The sequence below is a fragment of the Periplaneta americana genome, chromosome 11 (genome assembly GCF_040183065.1).
Source record: "Periplaneta americana isolate PAMFEO1 chromosome 11, P.americana_PAMFEO1_priV1, whole genome shotgun sequence".
NCBI classification, from domain to species: Eukaryota; Metazoa; Arthropoda; class Insecta; order Blattodea; family Blattidae; genus Periplaneta; species Periplaneta americana.
This window is the reverse complement of record NC_091127.1, coordinates 59,606,815-59,627,348: the sequence shown is the minus strand read 5'-3', so window position 1 is coordinate 59,627,348 and position 20,534 is coordinate 59,606,815. Positions and strand designations below refer to the sequence as shown.

Here is a 20,534-nt window from a genome sequence, read left to right as displayed (position 1 = left end):
GAAATTCATGACCGTAAAAAATGCTGCTTGAAAGCAACATCATATAAGTAGAAAAATTTGATTCGTTATATTGAATTGTTTCAACGTTACAATTGCTTGTCTGTTAAAATGTGTATGTGATAACGTTATGCAATTCGTGTTCTTTTGTTTTGCGTGTTTTTGGAAAATATAATTTCAATTAATGCTCCGCCATAAATGTTGTAACTGAAACCTTGTGCATCCCTCATGTTTATCCTACGGCTCGTCCTCCCCCCTCATGTTACCTGCACTTTGTTTACGTTTTCACTGTGCCTAAACGAGACGCTCTACTGTACTACAATAGTTCTTTTTCACATAGCTAAGGTGTGAAAAAAAGGGATTAATATTTTCAAAGCTTTTGTGACTAAAATGAATTTTGAATTCAAGTGGGTAAGTTTTTATGCTCTTCAATAGGCGGTCAGCAACAGTACCTGTCTTCTTGGTTGTTATTTTTCTTAATATAATTTTATTGTGAGTATAAATATGTGAAAATGTTTAACTGACCACTAACTTCCCCTTTAATATCTGTGCTTCAAATATTTTAGGGACAACTTCTTAATCCCATGTGTTTTCCACTGCCTATAGATAGTTATGCATTATTAAATACAAGTATGTGCTAACAAAGTTCCACAGCACTGTAACATAACAACCTCATTTTGCATGCTCTCTAATATATTACATGATTCAACTAGTCCACCTGGTGGGAGATTGCAGGTTCCAAAGTTCATCAATTTTCCCCAAGGACTGCTGAGATTGGCTCTCTTCCAACGGAGCCTTATAGTTTTAACCAGTTTATATTCTCAACTAAGAACAAAGGCTAGGTGGCCCACTACAGTACTAGCACATTCTAGTACTGTATATACAGTCACGAAGCTTGAGTTGTGAGGATGCTGGGAACAATTGACTATGCCAGTACTATTTCGCATTGTCTGTAATGAGACGATATTAGCGATCCTAGTGGTTAGCAACTATTTATGTATGCATATTTACTACGAATTGAGCTTCACGACTGTATATATTAGACTGTCCTACTACACAGAAGCTGCCTAAGAAGCTAATTTTACGCTTATCTCGACAATAAAGCTGAAAAGTAAAAGTGCCGATACTTAATATCCCTGACTAACTAAGAAGTCTAAATTAAATAAAAAAACTATTTGTTTCCTAATTTATTATGTAATATTATTTGCAATATTTATAATTAAATTTATGAATAATTTTAGACTTTTATACGTACTTCTATTATTTCTTAATATTATGAGTAATTGTGTTGCATATAGAATGGCACAAAAGTCAGTTGGCACTACAAAACAGTATTTATTTGTATGCGTTCTTATGTTCGAAAGAACCCCAGACAATGGGTAAGCAATTTTTTAGGTCATCCAACATGTGGTCCACTAGCATTTATGTTCTTTTTTTTTTTTTTTTTTTTTTTTTTTCCCCCACTTTACTTTTGGTCACTGCAACTATGTCCACTATAGGTTTTATTCGCACTATTTTTGGTAAATGCGTTTTTTGTCACAATTTATTTTATTTATTTGTTACAAGTGATACTAGGCTATATTAATATAAAGTGAAATTTGTTACAATGAGTTCGTAATGTTTCTTACTAAAATAAGATGAAATTTTTCGCAATAAGCTCATAATGTTACTTAATTTAATTTTATGACTCATTGCATGCAGATATAATTCAATGTCATCGTTGCTTTTATATTCTTGATATCTCCAACAATTCTTTCAATTTACTGCTGACTTAATGTGTTACGTTTTTCTAGCATATCTGGCACTGCCATGACCTTCAGTTAGTTGTAATTTGTAATAGTCGTATTAACACAGAATTATCCATTTCATCTTTCTGCATGTATTCTAGTAACTTCCACATAGATACGTGATGTGTAACTTCTCTGAAAACATGAATGCCAACCTTAAACATAGTTGTTTGTGTGTTGCGTCCTGTTTATTACCAGGTCATACACGCAGTGGCGATTCCTTCATGAAGAATATGAGGATGATCCTACAGTTTAATTTCATGCCTCTGAGGATAGAAAACATTTTAATTGCAGATTTTGATTTTTAATGCGTCCCGATGTAATAATTTTCTTCAAACTTCCACTTTCTATCGTGAGTTGTCGCCACTGCACATCAGACCTTAGAAATACTTTCCGAGGAACAAACCAAATATCTTACAGCAAACTGTTTTTTCTAGCAGTGAATTTAAGGACAGAGGAGGGTGCGGAGGACAGGGTATGACTTAACTTTAACCGCGTTTGAGGATGTGACCGTGTATCCTAATACTACAACCACAGTCTAATATTAGACTGTGCTACAACCCTTCTTTCTGGGTGGTGGAGACCCTGTCAGAGACTACAATATGAATTTTCAAGCACCTTTGCAGCCTCCTTAAATGCAGTTCATTGGTCATCTTGAAAGAACAGAATGAACGAAATAATAAATAATTGAAAATGATATTATATAAAAGAATAAAATGGATAAAAACCAAAATTACATAAAAATAAATAAAATAAGCTATAATAAAACACAAGAATTAACAGGACTTTCAGATGACAGAACTGCCGAAAGAATATCTGAAGTTGTATTTGATCATTTAGAAGAATTTAACTGTAGCAAGAAATTAATTGCGTATGCTCTATTATTATTATTATTATTATTATTATTATTATTAGTTTCTGTCTTGGTCACCAGTCATCAATCTCATAATATGTAGAATATTCTACATACAAAAAAAGCACGAGTCGCCACTGCATACACGTTCCAGATTTCAGGCCCAAAAAGTTACATTTGTTCGGATCAAATTTCTGCCATTTAAAGGACGAAGTTAAAATTCTTTCAATCGTTTATTATCATAATACACTGCTCTTTTAAATTGGCTGAGCACGTTGGAAATTCAGTCAATAGCTTTCCTAAAACACGCTACGAAATGTTTAGCTCTTTTCATCTCGGAAAGGAAGCAAAAACGAGCAAAATTGTATTAAACTTTTTTGCTTGAAATATCTCAAAGAATACCCCCTGAAATTAATGACATTACTTACGGTTCATCCTGTATATATACATAATTAAAATTTAAAATGTCGGAATTCAGGGTTTTTATACGTATAAGGATTTTTAATGTGTCTCAATGAAACGTACAGCAGAGTTCGTATAGGTCAGTTTCTGTCAGATGCGTTTCCAATTCACTGTGGGCTAAAGCAAGGAGATGCACTATCACCTTTTACTTTTTAACTTTGCTCTAGAGCAGCGGTTCCCAAACTTTTTCAGCCACGGAGCCCTTTTTGAAGCAGAAGTTTCTCGTGGAGCCCCAAGAAATGTTTACTTTTTAGTTTTATCTGTCTATGTGCTATGAAGCATATTTCGCACGATACATAACCGGAAGTATATACATATATATAAAGTAAACAATAGTAAAAAAATACTGGATATAATTTATTTAAATCTACAAAATGATATTAACATGTAGTTAAGATATTTAAAAAATGTTACAATATTACATGTAAACCCGAAGTTAACGTGAAGAATGTGCCTGTTTCTTGCGACAGAGTTTGTCAATGTCCGGTGTCTTAGAAGTCAGTTGAAGACGTATATCGTCTTCTGTGTCCAAACAAGTTCGATATTTTGTTTTTGTAGCCGTGTACCTCGAAAAGGTCGTTTCACTGGGGTACACAGTAGGCTACCATAAGGCAGTGAGAGAAATTTAGCTTTTGAACTTGATATCAAAAGATCCTCTCCTAACTTAGCCCAAATTTCGGGAAATGGTTTGCTTTTATATTATGCCTGACAGTGGCTGTTCGAAACCATGTCTACAAGGACCTCATATCTGAAGCAGTGAGGAATGCTGGTTTTGACATCACTGGAAATGGATCTACAATCCACTCATATTTCTTTAGAATCGATTCCTGAGTGTCCCTTGGAAAGTATGAATTGATATTTTGAAGCAAATTGTCAAGGTGTTCTTTCATTATTGCTACGAATGAGACACTTATTGTTATGTTATTTTCTTCTATAAAGTTTGAAGTCAATGAGAAACGTAAGATCCTTATTGTCGACGCTTTTATGTAGAACGCTATATTTTTCTTCAGTGCGACAATTTCGTCATCAGCATCGAATATAGTCTTCCGTTTACCTTGTATGTATGTGCTGAATTCATTTTTGAAAAATGTGTGCCAAGTAACATAATTTGTACAACCATTCCTGATCATTCAAGTAATCTGCTAGCAAACTGTTCTGGTAATTCAAAAGTGAACAAACTTCGGTTCGAAGTTCATGTAATCGGGACAACGCTTTACCGCGCGACAACCATCGCACTTCTGTGTGTAATATTACTAACAGACTTGTGTATACTATCCATGTCTTCACACAGGATTTTAAGTAGCCTACACTGCGAAGTTCGTGCCTTAACAAAGTTGATCATTTTGACGGCGTTATCTAGTACCTGCTTTAATAACGCTTGCATTCTTTCGTTGCGAGGGCGTGTCGGTGTAGTACACACTGACTACTTTTTCAGTTTTTAAAACTTTCTTGATCCTTGTAACAGCGCCAACAACAGGACCTACCATGGCCTTTGCGCCATCTGTGCACACATCAATGTAATTGTCCCACGGTATCGAGTTTTCAATGAAGAAGAAAAAAATTCAGTACAGCTTGTAGAGGATGGCAATGGCTGCAGAACAAAATATTTCATGAAAAGACCTGAAAGTTCATACCGCACAAACATCATTAACATAGCTAACCCGGCAAAGACCGTGGATTTGTCAAGTTGTAACGAAAATTTCGTTTAACTGATACGGGAAATCATGATACTTTTTACGTCTTTTCATAGATTCTGGATTCAATTATGCAGTGTTATTTGATAAGGACACACTGGAAATCAAGTTTGCAGTTTTCTCGTTCATCATGCACTTCACTACCTTCACTAATAGTGGTTTCATAAGAGTTTCAGCAAGGGTGAGGTTTACCACCAAGAGTCTGGTCATGACGACGTTTTCAGTGCTTTCTCGTTGTTTGTTTTTATACGAGGTAAAATTTTGTCTGAACGGCATGGAGTTCGTCACTTTTTCTTTCGAAGTAGTCTGCAGTTTTATTTGTGAATTTTTGAATTAATAAATGCCGTCTAAGCTTGGCAGGGAACATAGAACTATTGGGAAAAACTTTTTTACGTATCACACACTGTGGACGTTCATCAGCAAACTCAGTGAATCCCATGTCCAAATATAAATCACAATGAAACACATTAAAGGTGATATGTTATAGTTGCATGAACACTAATAAGTAGTGTTCATACAACTGTAACATATCACCTTTAATGTATTTCATAAAATCAATAAATACTGTATTATTGACCTAACATGTGTGTTTTATCGTTAAATTTAAATCACAATATTTTCGTTTGTTACTTTCAGTACCTCTACACTAGGCACCGTAGACTCTGAGACAGGTTCATGTTCAACATATTCCGAACTCAATTCCCAGGAATTCGCACTATCTTCTTTGAAATTAAGGTTATAGCTGTTGTTATCTCCCTTTGACTGAGCACTGGTTGATGGCTAATGACTCTTAGGTCTTAGGGAGCCTGTCTTAAGTCACAGTTATGATTCAACGAAAGTTTAGCTGACTACCTGCTATCAAATTAACATGCAGGTATTCAGTATACCTATATATATTTGAGGTACCGGTAACGTAACAGTCAATAGATTGTAGATTCCACGTACCACGAATAACAAATGCTGCCTACCCAATATATAAAAAATAAAATAAATTTCGAGAATCATTGAGTACTTGGCAAGGAAGAAAGATCGAGATAGTTCCAGTAACGAGTAGATCTAATATTAATGCTTCAATATAGCAAGAAGAACGCAAACTACTTTTTCAGAAAGTATTTTTCGCTTGATGGAAGTAGTTTCTGTTTTCCCCACTAGAGACTAGATGGAATTAGCAATTTTTATCATCTTCATAACTTCCGCCGACGGAGCCTCTGAGAATCATTAGCGGAGCCCTAAGGGCTCCGCGGAGCACACTTTGGGAACCGCTGCTCTAGAGTATGCCATTAGGAAAATCCAGGATAACAGAGAGGGTTTGGAATTGAACGGGTTACTTCAGCTGCTTGTCTATGCGGATGATGTGAATATGTTAGGAGAAAATCCACAAACGATTAGGGAAAACACGGGAATTTTACTGGAAGCAAGTAAAGAGATAGGTTTGGAAGTAAATCCCGAAAAGACAAAGTATATGATTATGTCTCGTAACGAGAATATTGTACGAAATGGAAATATAAAAATTGGAAATTTATCTTTCGAAGAGGTGGAGAAGTTCAAATATCTGGGAGCAACAGTAACAAATATAAATGATACTCGGGAGTAAATTAAACACAGAATAAAAATATGGGAAATGCCTGTTATTATGCGGTTGAGAAGCTTTTATCATCCAGTCTGCTGTCGAAAAATCTGAAAGTTAGAATTTATAAAACAGTTATATTACCGGTTGTTCTGTATGTTTGTGAAAATTGGACTCTCACTTTGAGAGGTACAGAGATTAAGGGTGTTTGAGAATAAGGTGCTCAGGAAAATATTTGGGGCTAAGAGGGATGAAGTTACAGGAGAATGGAGAAAGTTACACAACACAGAACTGCACGCATTGTATTCTTCACCTGACATAATTAGGAACATTAAATCCAGACGTTTGAGATGGGCAGGGCATGTAGCACGAATGGGCGAATCCAGGAATGCATATAGAATGTTAGTTGGGAGGCCGGAGGGAAAAAGACCTTGAGGAAGGCCGAGACGTAGATGGGAAGATAATATTAACATGGATTTGAGGGAGGTGGGATATGATGATAGAGAATGGATTAATCTTGCTCATGATAGGGACCAATGGCGGGCTTATGTGAGGGCGGCAATGAACCTCCGGGTTCCTTAAACGCCAGTAAGTAAGTAATAAGGATTTTTAAGTCTGTCAAAATAAAGAAACAATATCATGACGCTATATTTTATTCTTTCATTATACGTATCATATTTTGCTTTCGCAACTAAGCTATTCAGTTCTTTACGACGGAAGAAGACGTCGTAGCCTTGAATGCTTTAATAGCTTGTCACTCCTTTATAGGAGTGTTTGTTGAGGTCCGAACCGTCGCACAGTGGTCCGGATCGCTTAAAAGCTGGTCAAAAATCATTTTTTCAACTTCGATACAGAATCTTTAAATCACATTCCAATAATTCTACAATACTTGACCTTCAAAAATTACAGGCCATTTATTAATAATAACATACAGGTTTCACGATATATTTGTTCAAAAGTGACATAAATCTAACTTGTGTAATTTTACCTTAGTGGTGTGATTTTAAAAGAGCCCTGATCAAGTTTTAAAATGCATAAAAATAATAGTAAATATTTCTATTATATAATGTTATATGTCTTTTACATTATACACACTAACATCTAAATTAATATTATGTTTTAGTATTAATTAGAATTTTTTAAAGTCAAGTATTATTTTTAAAAAGTTACTTAAATATAGAGAGAGTTTAAAAAAAAATGTATAAATATGTACACTGTGAAACTTACACAGCTGTTAAAGGAAGCCTTCGTTTAGGGAATGATGAAGGTTTCATCTCCAAGGTTATCCAAGGGCAACCTCTACGTGGCCAAGACTATCCCTGCGCGCTGTTTCCTCAATTCTCATATGCCATAACTGTGACAGCTTATAGTCATAACTCGCGTTCTGTTTACTGTAGAAGAGGTTCCTTCCAAGCTGACTGAAACACTAACTGTATTGAGTCATCTTGATACATTCAGTGGTTCAGGGTGAGTTTATTTTGCAAGTGCAAAATGAGTTTTTCTGTGAGTCGCCATGAACTTCACCATAGAATTAGACAACGGAGAAACGAATCTCGTAAGCAACAAGAAAATTATGTCACGTCATATTTGACTAATAAATTTGAAATTAATACTGATTCTAGTGCTACAAAAAAGTTATACAATGTCATTTAGACTACATTTTTTTCTTCTGTATTATCAGCAATGGCTGAAGTGTGGTTATAGTGAAACAAATTTTTAAAATAGATATTCTCGTTGGTTAGATCATAACATAACATTGCCTATTGAAAATATTTCATGTGTATCAATGCCGAAAAAACATACCGACATTCCAAGCACATCGGGAAAGCTGGGTCGCGGTCGTCCTACAAAAGTATTTGGGGAATTAAGTGAAAGAAGTAAACGAAGAAAAGCAAAAGAAACTAGAGAAAATATGTGTTCTGAAGAGCTCTCTTATGCTACAGCAATGAATTTAAGGTCAGAAGGAGATGAAGTAGCAGCCAAATTGTTAAAAGAAGTAACAATCACAACACCAAGCAGAGGGAAAAGAATTCGTGATTCTTTGAGGAAAGAAGAAAAGGAAATTACTAGACTCACAAATGAAGAATCTCTTTCATTAATAATAGATTCAAATCTGTCCAGACATCAATATAAAACAATCAGAAAAATGACACACATAACCATGATCTCTACTCCAATTATCAATACGTTTTAGAAGCTAAAAAAGAAACTTACCCAAAGGCATACAAGTGACCGAAAATGAATGTGAGGTCAAATTACAGTCTCTGTTACATCACACAGCCTACAGAATCTTGAATATTTCACCTCTAAGTAACACGGATAAAAACTACATGTGGCTTTGTAAATGGGGTTTTGACGGCAGCTCAGGTCATTCGCAATATAAACAGATATGGAATCAAAAAGAGAAAAGTGATGAAAGTTTATTTCTTATGTCATTGGTTCCCCTGCACTTGGTTGATACTGAAAGTAGAGATGTTGCATGGAAGAATTCCCGTCCTTCAACTCGATTCTGCAAATCTATTCAACTTCAGTGGGTACACGAAACAACAGAAATAGCTCAAGCAGAGAGAGTATATGTAGAAACTCAGATACAGGACTTGCAACCATTTACATTAGGTAACATCACAGTTCAGTTTTCACTAATTTCAACTATGATAGACGGGAAAATATGCAATGCATTAGCGAAGTCGTCCAGTATGAAGTGCTACATCTGTGGTGCAAAAATTTCACAAATAAATAATCTTGAATTTTTACAACAGTCAGAAGATCCTCCAATTTTGTCTTTAAATTATCAATTCTACATGCACATATACGGTTTTTTGAATGCATACTACATTATATCTTACCGGCTTGAATTTAAAAAAATGGAAGGCAAATGTACGATATGGAAGTCGAGAAATTATGAAGAAAAGAAAGAAAACTATTCAAGATGCATTTCGAAATAGATTAGGGCTTATTATAGATACACCGAAGCAGAATATGGGACCACAAATGATGGGAACACGGCAAGAAGATTCTTTGAAAATACTAAAGAAGCATATAAAATAACTGGAGTTGATTATGATTTAATTTCATGATTCAGTGTGATTCTTATTACAATTTCATGTTTTCAAAATATAAGTGAATCGCGATTTAATATATACTGCAGGAAGACCACACAGCTGTTTGTCAAATTATACTCATGGTATTATATGCCACCAACACTGCACAAAATTCTTAATCATGGGGCATCTATTGTAAAATCAGCTTTATTACCAATAGGGGAACTAACAGAGGAAGCAATAGAATCATTAAACATAACTGTTCGAAGATTTCGACAAGATCACACCAGAAAGACGTCAATAATTACTACCAACTCTGACTTATTCCATAGACTGTTTCTTGCATCAGACCCTTTAATTTCCAACCTAAGAGAACTCCCCAAGAAGGAGAGAACACATTTACCACTGCAAGTGCTCCAGTTGCTCTCTGCACCTGAAGGGCCCAACAGCGAGGGCTCGGGAGATTCTGATTCTGAAGACTAGTGATGGAGGAGGTGTCCGATATAGATGTAAGTCATTGAAATTCATTATATTTCTCATTTTAAGCAATTATTTGTTGATTGAGCGTGGCATAATGTATATTGTAAGTAGGGAGATATTTTTGACCATGTTTTTTAATATTCGGACCACTGTGCGTCGCTTGCTTTGTAGATATCATGACTCAGCTAAGTGGTGCCATCTGTCTATTCAGCCGTGTAGGCTTAAGTTCTCGTAAAGTCGCAATATAGTGCCCTTTCACCTCCACGAAAAAGTGCTACACCTCCTCAGATTGATGCCGTCTATTTGTCAGCCACAGTACTATGACGTCGACACCGTTTTGGTTAATGCTATTGTAGTGATGATAATGAGTACTAAAATAAAGAGTGACAGTGGAGCAATGGAGGAAAAACAAGAACTCTGAGAAAAATCCTCAGGAACCTTGACTTTATCCACCATAGATACGACTCCACCAGCACCGGGATTCGAACCCGGGTCCATAATCATCGTAAGCCAGTGTTCTGTGATCTTAACTACCAAGGCGAAACTTTATTATGTTACCAATAATTATATTTTTAGTTTATTTTCTTGAAATATTATTAAAGAGACATATAGAAAATAAATTGTTTATTGTTCCCAGAAATAAGTAAGTTACCTAATATAAACTTCTGTTTTCGTATCCCACACAAAACGCATCTTTATAATGATCACTAAACGTAAAATATCTAAGTACTTCATTTATAACTTTATGACTTAAGTATATGTAATTGAAATTTTGTAAATATATACATAAATATAATTATTCGTATGTTATAATAGTTTCTAATATTATTCTCTCGGTTAATAAAATACTTAAAATAATTTATAAGATTGTTGAAAACCACTGAATCCTCAAATAACCGACTTGATAGTAAGCCTATTTGTGAAACGGAATTCCTATCATGCCATTCTTCTTCCTGAACAAAATAATACAGTTAGCCTGCCTGACCATGAACCGAGCGGGCCTGGATTCAAATCCTGGTTAGGACAAGTTACCTAGTTGAGGTTTTTCCGTAGGTTTCCCTCAACCCATTAAGAACAAATTCTAGATAACTTTCGACATTGGATTCCGAACTCATTTCGTTGGCATAATCACCTTCATTTCATTCAGACGCTAGATAACCACAGCAGTTGATAAAGCATCATAAAATAACGAATAAAAAATTGTATTATGTATAATGGCCCAGGGAAAGCATAATATCTTAACCAGATCCTATTTGGCTTTTAAATTACGGTACGTTTGACGAGAAAGAATTATATTTTCTGTTCATACACTTGGCCTCCAAAAATGTGAAGTTTAACAAAGTACTAAAATATTAATGCGATGAAAGAGTAATGGAACGGAGAAAAATATTAAGTTGTATTTTTCTCATTCCCACAGCTATTTAGGTTTAGTGCCTAATTCGTACAAATATCTTTTCAGACTTAAAAATTTTAATCTGAAGAAGTTTTCAATTAGACGCATAATACTTCATATTATAATTAATATGTTTGCAGCAACCTATCCCTTTCTGCTTTCCTTTTATAATAGCTAAGTTTATGTTACTTTTTTAGAAAGCAAAATCATATGTAAATCTGAATAAGTTTTTGACGGAGGTATTATTATGTAAGTAGGCATAATCATCGTTGTTACAAATTTTGATCCAATTGACATCTATCCAGTGCAACTTTTCCAGTCGAGTTCACTGCTTTGAAGTAATGTTCAGCATGTGTGACTCCTGAACTAGTAGTCCCAAGATCTAATTCTGGTTGAGATTTTTCTAGGACTTTCCTCAGTCCATTTAGAGTAAATCTTGCCTTACTTTTGGCGCCGAGCACTGGGTTCATTTCGCCATTATTACTGTATTGCTTCATCTTCATTCATACTCCCTACTTCCTTACTTCTGACATCCAATATATAATTTCACACGTGTAATTTGACAATGTCATTAGCTTTTGCTATAACGACAGCTAATAAATACTATACTATACTATACTATACTATACTATACCAACCATATGAAGCGAACAAATCCCTCGGTGGGAAAGTTCACTTATTTAACTAGTGCTCTTTTATTACCGTACTGTCATCTAATCATCTGTGAATGTTATGCGACCAAGCGCCAAGTCGTATTGGCAAAATAATGAACTAGAGTTTCACGTCATTCTTGAAAATCACAAAGCGTGTGTAACATAGATCTGTGACAACATAATTATGATAGATGAAATACGGAAGAAGGAAATTTGATGGGGATATATTTTAATAATAATAATAATAATAATAATAATAATAATAATAATAATAATAATAATAAAGTAAAGGTATCCCCGTAACATGCCATGAAGACACTTGGGGGGGCATGGAGGTAGAGCCCCATGCTTTCCATGACCTCGACACTAGAATGAGGTGGTGTGGTCGGCACCACGCTCTGACCGCCTTTTACCCCAGGGAAAGACCCGGTACTCAATTTTATAGGAGGCTGAGTGAACCTCGGGGCCGTTCTGAAAGTTTGGCAACGAGAAAAAATCCTGTCACCACCTGGGATCGAACCCCGGACCTTCCAGTCCGTAGCCAGCTGCTCTACCAACTGAGCTACCCGGCCGCCAATAATAATAATAATAATAATAATAATAATAATAATAATAATAATAATAATAATAATAATTGCAATTACTTTGAATACAATAACTTTTACTAACTTTAAAAAATTTATGTTCTCCAAATTGCCTTCTTTTTTACTTACGACGTTTATTACCTATTTAGAAGACACTGCAAAAATTCCACACAATATTACAGCTGTCGCAACCAAAGAACCGATTTTTTACAGTTTTGTAACCTCTCTTTTCGAACTCCCTTTTACCTGCTAACCACATGAGTCAACGAATAGAAATCCAATTCGCCACTCTCTTTCTCATGCCGCAAGACAAGTGAAGACGGCATTCACACACACATCCTTTGCTGTCAGTTGTCATAGTATCGTAAACATGTTGTTGTTGTTTTCTAATGCCAGGCATTTGACAATAAAGTCATTTGACCTCTTGCACTTCAATATTTTTCAAAGATATTGTCATGGTTAGCCACTGACGCACAGATTTTGAGATGTTCTGAATCCATTTCTAGTATCGTAAACATAGTATCGTATGTTTAAGAGGCCTCTTCCTCCAGAGTGAGGGGAAGGGGAATGTTGCTAGCTACAATGTTGCACTCTGGCGGTGTACCCGTGTACCTTCCAAGTGCTTCATTAGAAATGCCAGATGTTGATTCTTTTCTTGTGACAATCACAGACAGTTTTTCTTACAACTCAATTTCCCTCTAAAAACATCTGAACAAAACATAAACATTTTGAAACAAACAAGGTGGCAAATATCACATAACCAGAGATTATATGACATAATTTACTAAAAATTAAATAAAACAATAATTTCTCCGCCATCGAAAGTGAAAATTGAAAATATGAAGTAATTTCAGTAGCACCACAGTCTAGTATGTACAGTCGCGAAGCTCAATACGTAGTAAATATGCAAACATTAGGTAGTTGCTCACCACTAGGATCGCTAATATCGCCTCATTACAGGCAATGCAAAATAGTACCGTCACAGTCTATTGTTTCTAGCACTCTCAAAACTCAAGCTTCGTGACTGTATATATAGTAGACTGTGGTAGCACCACGTCCCATTAGCTTTGCAAGAATATTGCAAATAGATATTTAAATGAGGGTAATTCACAAACTACGCAAGAAAAATGTATATGAAACCATATATTTTTAGACAGAGCAGAAGATGGAGATTTTAATATCAGAAATATACAATATATACAGAGTGGAAGTGAAATAGTCTTGCAAATTTTCAGAGCAAAAGGCTAACGTTGCATGTAACAAAAAAGTATAATAGGCCTATCATATTGGTGGAAAGTTAATAGTTTTTCCTCAAATGTTTAACACTCTCTTATTCGGTAACTATTGCGCGATTTTTGTCCATATGGATAGGAAAACTAATAAAGAATAATAAAATTTATCTCTCTGGCGTATTTCAATAGTGTGGACGATTTTCGTGTAAATTTAATTTTAAAAACCTCTAATTTCAAATCACTGCACAATCGAGTTGATTTCAACACAGTGTCAGAGAACAGCTCATCTAGCGAGACACACCAAGTTCAATGACCTTTTACATCTGTATCACGAGAAGAGTGTGTTAGCGGCGATGTTGCCAGACTGCTGAAACTTCAAACTTAATTTCTAATTAACCGTGCATTTAATCACAAAACGTAATACAGTCAACTCCGGATATAGTGAACCTCTGCGGACTTGCATGTTTCGTTCACTATATCCGAAGTGTCTCTCCCCTAACCTTAAATGACAGAAATGAATGAAATTTTGAACAAGAAAATAAAATATTTCATTTTTGTGGAATGAATTTACTTAAAGTATGCTGTCGACTCACGTCCGGTTGCGAAAGACCACGTTCAATGGCACTTACAATATTCGCCTTAGCTTCCAAAGAAAACACTTTATGCTTCGACATTTTTATACAGTACATTCACTATTGAAACACTAGAAACAGACTGATCAGGTAGAAATGACAAATGCTGTTATAGTGTGACTGCGTACTCAACCTTGGAAATTCCTGGGTCACTTAATGGAAACTGGGAGAGAGTTGGTGGAATTTGAAAGCCATCGAAATTTTACCTTAATTTATGCTCTGGACATAATGTCCGTCCCCTTTTTTAATAAAAGAAGGCAATTTCATTTTCCGTTGTTTCAATGCTGTCATAATGGAAATGTTTCTGGAGAACAAATGGCAATCCTTTGACGGTGGAGGATTAGAAATAACAGCAGAGTAGAGTGCCTGAGAACGCAATGCCAACCCTTTGATGGTGGAGTGAGGCAAGGTTGTCACGCGTTGCTTGGATTTACAGTACAGCTTATTGTCTAGGAGTCACTAATCCTACCTTTATCCTTTGATTAATGGAGTAAGAAACTTAGAATGTTGTTCTCAACACATTCTTTCAATTTTATACAAGAAGATCTAACTTCAAATAAGAATTTGTCAGGATACAAGGTTCGCTATAACCGAAGCAAGGGTTCACAATACACGGAAATATTAATGTACTTTTTAATGTATCCGGGTCAGGACCAACGATTTAGGTTCATTATAGCTGAATGTTCACTATAACCGAGTTCGCTATATCCAGAGTTGACTGTGTATGTTTTCTATTCATTTAAGTGTAAGTACCCATCATCCTTTTCAATCTGCAAGGTTATTTCACTTCCACTCCGTATATCATATTTTTTTCCCCCCCAATTTTTTTTACCATATTTCCTATACCATAGCTTATACCCCTAGTAGTAGGCCTACCTCAAGTGTCATGGATTTACACACAGTAATATTCATTATTTGTCACTTGTAGGCTAATAATTATTACAAAACATTTTGAAGTTCATTGTCTGGTCTGAACTACAGTAGGATGCTAAGTTCTTACTTTTATTTCGATTAACCTTCAGGAAACTTGTAGTAATACTCCTTGTCACTTAACACAATAATTAAGATGAGCATGCCAACTGAAGCTTCTAACTAAAATCTAATAAAGATGACTCTATTATATTCTGAGCTGTTCGAGGTCAAGTAAAAGAATGGAAAAGAATGCAGTTCAATCCATCACCCTGCCCTATACTGTCAGTTGGTCCAAACAAACATCGTTATCTTTGTATTGTTTTTGGGAACTGTCCATGTTCACAATGATGGTGAAAGAAAGAAAAGACCATTATAGCAACTGACATGTTGCCAGATATGTGGCGTAATATAAAGTATACCGGTACCGGTAATTTTATTCACCATTTTATTACCCGAATGTAGGCATTATTCGTAATTTATTAAACACCAGCAGATTTTCTGAAAGTGTGTGTTTTCTGTGATTCTGAATAGTATTATTTGACAAAACTGCCCTTTCAGTAAATATCAGTAACAAATGTAGAACAGTAGAACATAATTTTTGTACGCAAGAGTACTATGTAGAATTATATAACAATTTACCATAAAACATTTACAGATTCACTTTAAATAACTTTTTTTTTTTAAAGTTATGACAACGCAATGCAATCCATTACGATAATATTTAGACATCATGTCTGTGCTTTGTAATAATAGGCAAGTAAAATATTTAAATTAATGATGTGGTAGGTAATGTGAAATTGTCAATGCTTTAAACCAGAGAAACTTAATTTCTTGTCATTTACTCCAGTAATAATAAAAATCTGATATGAAACATTATCATCTGTGTGTCAGCTAGAAAAAGCTTAATTACATTTCTTACCTCCTATTTTTTTTACTCATATCTAAATAGTCTTCTAGGTTTCAAACTTGTAAAAATTAAAAAAAAAATATATATATATATATATATATATATATATATATATATAGGTTCCCATACCGGTTCTGACCAAAATTTCATGAAAGAATTCCTTCCCTATAAGGATTCGAACTAGTGGCGAACTCCTTGGCATGAACCCTTACTACAGTGCTATGGCGTGAGACTAAAAATTGAAAAATTACAAAACCATCCAAAAATTTTAGTTTGACTCACGCTGTATGTAACCTGAATATAATGTCTGAAATGTTTGTTAACAAACATAACACACTTCTATATTTACATTTTCAATGTCACAAATTGCAACAGAAGTTAAGTACCGGTACTATTACCGGCAATCATTATTGAACAACAATTTCTATTAAATATTTTGACACATCAATTCAGTAAATCGAAAAATGAATATGTATTAACTCATTTTCAAGTAAAATGTTATGTTCCGGTAATGAAAATTGTATTAACTCAATTTAATCAGGAATTTGCAAAAGGGACTAAGTCTGAAAAAGTAAATTTTAAGAAAACAACAAAAAACCTTTTTGTATGGATCTGGATGTATAGCAGTCCAAAAATGTTAATACGCAATTCAAATGTGTACATTCTATAGGACTTGGTTCCTTTTAATTCTGAAATCCAAGAAGGGTGTTTGGAGAGCCAGAAACGGGTATAAACTCAATTTGCAAAAAACATGGACTTGGTCCCTTTTGCAAATTCCTGATTCAATTTCATTACATTTTTAATGTCAAAGTATATAAAACCATTTGATAAAACATATTGGTTTCTCTTTCAGGTGCCTGTGTCCTGGCAGTAATTGAAGTACTTATCAGCTCAATTGATTATGAGCAGAAACATCTACCATTCACGTTTCCAAAAGGTGCCACTTACTCATATGGCTTCTCTTTTGTATTCGCTTGGCTGGTATTTATAATGTTGCTTGTATCTGGTTGTTCCTTTATGATTTACTCACGCAAACGCAAAGGAAATAAAGCACCAAATGAAGAGATAGCAATGGCTGATGAACCAACCATCATCGGACGATAAGAACAAAATTGTTACTACACATTATCATATTTCTGTTAGAACCAAGTAATGAGATCTTAATCTGAGTGAGATTATGTAAAAACATAAAGCTGGAAAGTGCCTCATATTATGTCTACAAAGACTGTGAGACAATATTTTTAAAATCTTAAACCTGTTTCAAAACATGTTATGTAACCTAAGACATAACATGTAAGAAGCAAACATATCTTTATTGTGCGGGCAGAAGTGGTTGAATGAAAAGATACAACTCAACATCCAGAAAACTTTGAAAGTGATCTAACAAATGCTGACCTACACATTTTATCGAATATTAAGTGCTTATTGTAACATGTGAGAGAAAATTGGCACATAATTGTTAAAATGGATTTATTGCCTATAACTCACGATAATTTATTAATGACAATACTGTATCTATGATGCCAATCATAAATATTAAAATATTCTCATGTTATTTACGAATTACATGGTCTTTCTTGTTCATTTCTCAGATCATATTTGTAAGAGAGTCAGTTGCGAAAAATATTTTAAAGTCACTATCTGAATGACTTACCAATGCCTGTACCGGTACCAGTAATATGAATATGCCTAAATTCATACAATTAGATACCAGTATTAGATTTAATTCATTACGTTTTGTCCTTGTTCTTACTATTTACAACACCATAATACGAATGAACAGTTTTTATGATATTGAAATAAAAATCTCTATTCCTTTAATTAAATTTCTGAATTATTATTTTTCACTCCACAGTAAGTTACTACTAGTACTTTTTACATTCGTGGCCTTAAACAATCTGCACAGCTACATAATATTTACGATCATAAGTTTCTAAATGAATTTTATATCTCCTAAATAGCTGTTTAATGACTCTAGTAAGAAATACAAATTTTTGCCACTATTTTTAACTTCTATAGAAATGATCTTCATGAAATATAAAGCCCAATAAGTTGATTGATTTACAGGCCTTAGAAATACATTCTCTGACTGACTCTCATGTCATATATATTATATTGTTATTTGTAATTCATTATATATTATCCATTTTTGACATATTTACTCTGCATTGAAGAGAATGAAGACATATCTTTTGTTGATCTGTGATATGTCCTCGTGATGTCATTATGTTCTTCGTACTTGAAAGTTTGTGCATAAAACCAGTGTGCCTAGAGTTGCTGAGTTGATGTGTTTTGCCGTATGTAATTTGAAGAGTCTGTTGATACTTTGTTCTATATTTATGTCATGATATGAATTCTGCCTTGCAACTTACATAAGCATATTTTTATGATTAGATCTTTCATACAGTTTTATATATTCAATGCTGTCATTGTTGATGAAAATTGTGTTTATAATTATACTTCTCCAAAATCTTTTACAATTAATTGTAATATCTTCATAGAGTTGTTATAATATGGTGAAAAGTTGCCGATAATTGCAGATAAGCAATCTTTCGGAAAAATATTAGCAGTAAAAGATATTAGAGAAGTTACAGCAACAAATTAACTTCTAAACTTAGAATATAAAATTGTAATACTTTTTGTTAAAAAAAGTTACGACATTAATGTTCTTGTAAATGTAGTTACAACATTTATTTCTTTTATATTCAAAATTACTGTATGTGAGCAGCTGCTATTGGACATGTCATCTATTGTTAAAAGTGTTGCAATTTTTTCAGACAATTTTAGAGTTTATTTTGTTGCTGTTGTTTCGAATACTAGCTACCGGTAATGTATATTGGCATTGTTATATAAATCTTAATGTAGAATTGTTCTAGAAATTATTTGTAGTCATATGAGTAGAATTTTATACATTTTTTCCATCTAAAAAGAGAGTTGTAGCTGTAGAGTTGGAAGATTATTGAACAATAATTCATTGTTGGGCTACGAACTGAAACACCACTTTGCTCATAGCAGGTAAAACTCCTGTCGAATATGTTTGTACAGTAATAAACGAAGATATTCTTTAACTGTATATTCTGTACAACCAATATTATAGCTATTGTTATTAAAAAACTAAACCCAATGAAATTTAGATCTTCAAAAATAAAAAAAAAAAAAAAGCGGTTTGCCCAGTTTGAATATGATTTTACGTTTCATTCTTTACCCTCACTTTCCTTCATTGTATCAACATAGATCTGCATCTTCTTGCAGTCATATGAGTTTCAATGCCGAACTAATGGGAAGAAATTTATCAACAAATGTACGGTAATGACCTAACGTTGAGCATGAAAAACTACTAAATAATGTGGATAAATAAAGTTACATTTGGTCATTTTAATATAATCATTGTTTCATACAAAGAAATTCTTAAATATCAATGACAGTAAAGTTAAACGTCTAAAATGTTTTTAATCATACTCTGTATGTTATGTATTACGTATTTTTATTGCTCTCAAAGTTGCTGAATGGTCCATGGCAAGTATTAGAGGATTATGATTACATGGTAAGGCTAAAAGAGATTGAATGTGAAGAGGTACAAGAGTTGTATTAAGAATTGTAATCTCAAATACATCAAGCCGATATTCATTGTTTTAAGGAAAATGCGTTCATTGGGTGCAATAATATTGTAGGCTACTGTTGTTTAGTTTCACAATCGATTTTTCTCTGTCAGATTGTTGTGGCAGAAGAGTTACAGTTAACTTTTCCGCATTAAAATTACCTGCATATATACAGAGTGAATCATAACCAATGTCATTCATTTCAGGGGGTTATTCTTTGAGATATTTCAAAGAGTTTAATAGATTTTGTTCGTTTTTGTTTCCTTTTCGAGATAAGAATTGTTTTATATGAGGGGGTCAGAAGCAAAGAATTATAAGTGCACTTCATTTTCTTTTGAGAAAACGTGGTTGAAAATGTTCAAGTTTTCGTAAATTCCGTGAAGTTTTGATTTTAAATTTTAATGTGTGATGTCTTTAAAAGACATATCCCTTTGCCACCAAATGTATGCTTTAGCTTACCCTGGATACACTCAGAGGCATGCACAAGGGGTCGGGGGAAGTTACAGTGTTTTAACTCCCTCCCCATGAACTTAAGAAAAATTACATATATTTAGATTTGAGTATTTGTTAATCCATAATCGTTTTCCCTTCTCTAATTTTTCACTGTCAGAGTAACAAAATCTACATTGGCATAAGATATAGTCCTCCTATCCCTCCTTCAATATGATCCCTGTGTTTGGTGCTATGGCACGTTCGAATTATAAAAATGCTGTCTTTACTATAGAGAGACCTATCCCCTAG

General features: G+C 34.1%; 1 protein-coding gene across 1 annotated transcript in view; it reads left to right on the top strand.

Annotated features, from left to right (window-relative positions):
• The window catches only part of LOC138709047 (voltage-dependent calcium channel gamma-1 subunit), a 133,376-nt gene extending 113,997 nt beyond the window's left edge, over positions 1 to 19,379 (top strand). Inside the window, exon 5 of the mRNA XM_069839541.1 lies at positions 17,048 to 19,379. Within this exon, the coding sequence (XP_069695642.1) occupies positions 17,048 to 17,298 (251 nt within the window). The 3' untranslated portion in view covers positions 17,299 to 19,379. The remainder of the gene's footprint in view (positions 1 to 17,047) is intronic.
• Positions 19,380 to 20,534: the final 1,155 nt, after the last annotated feature.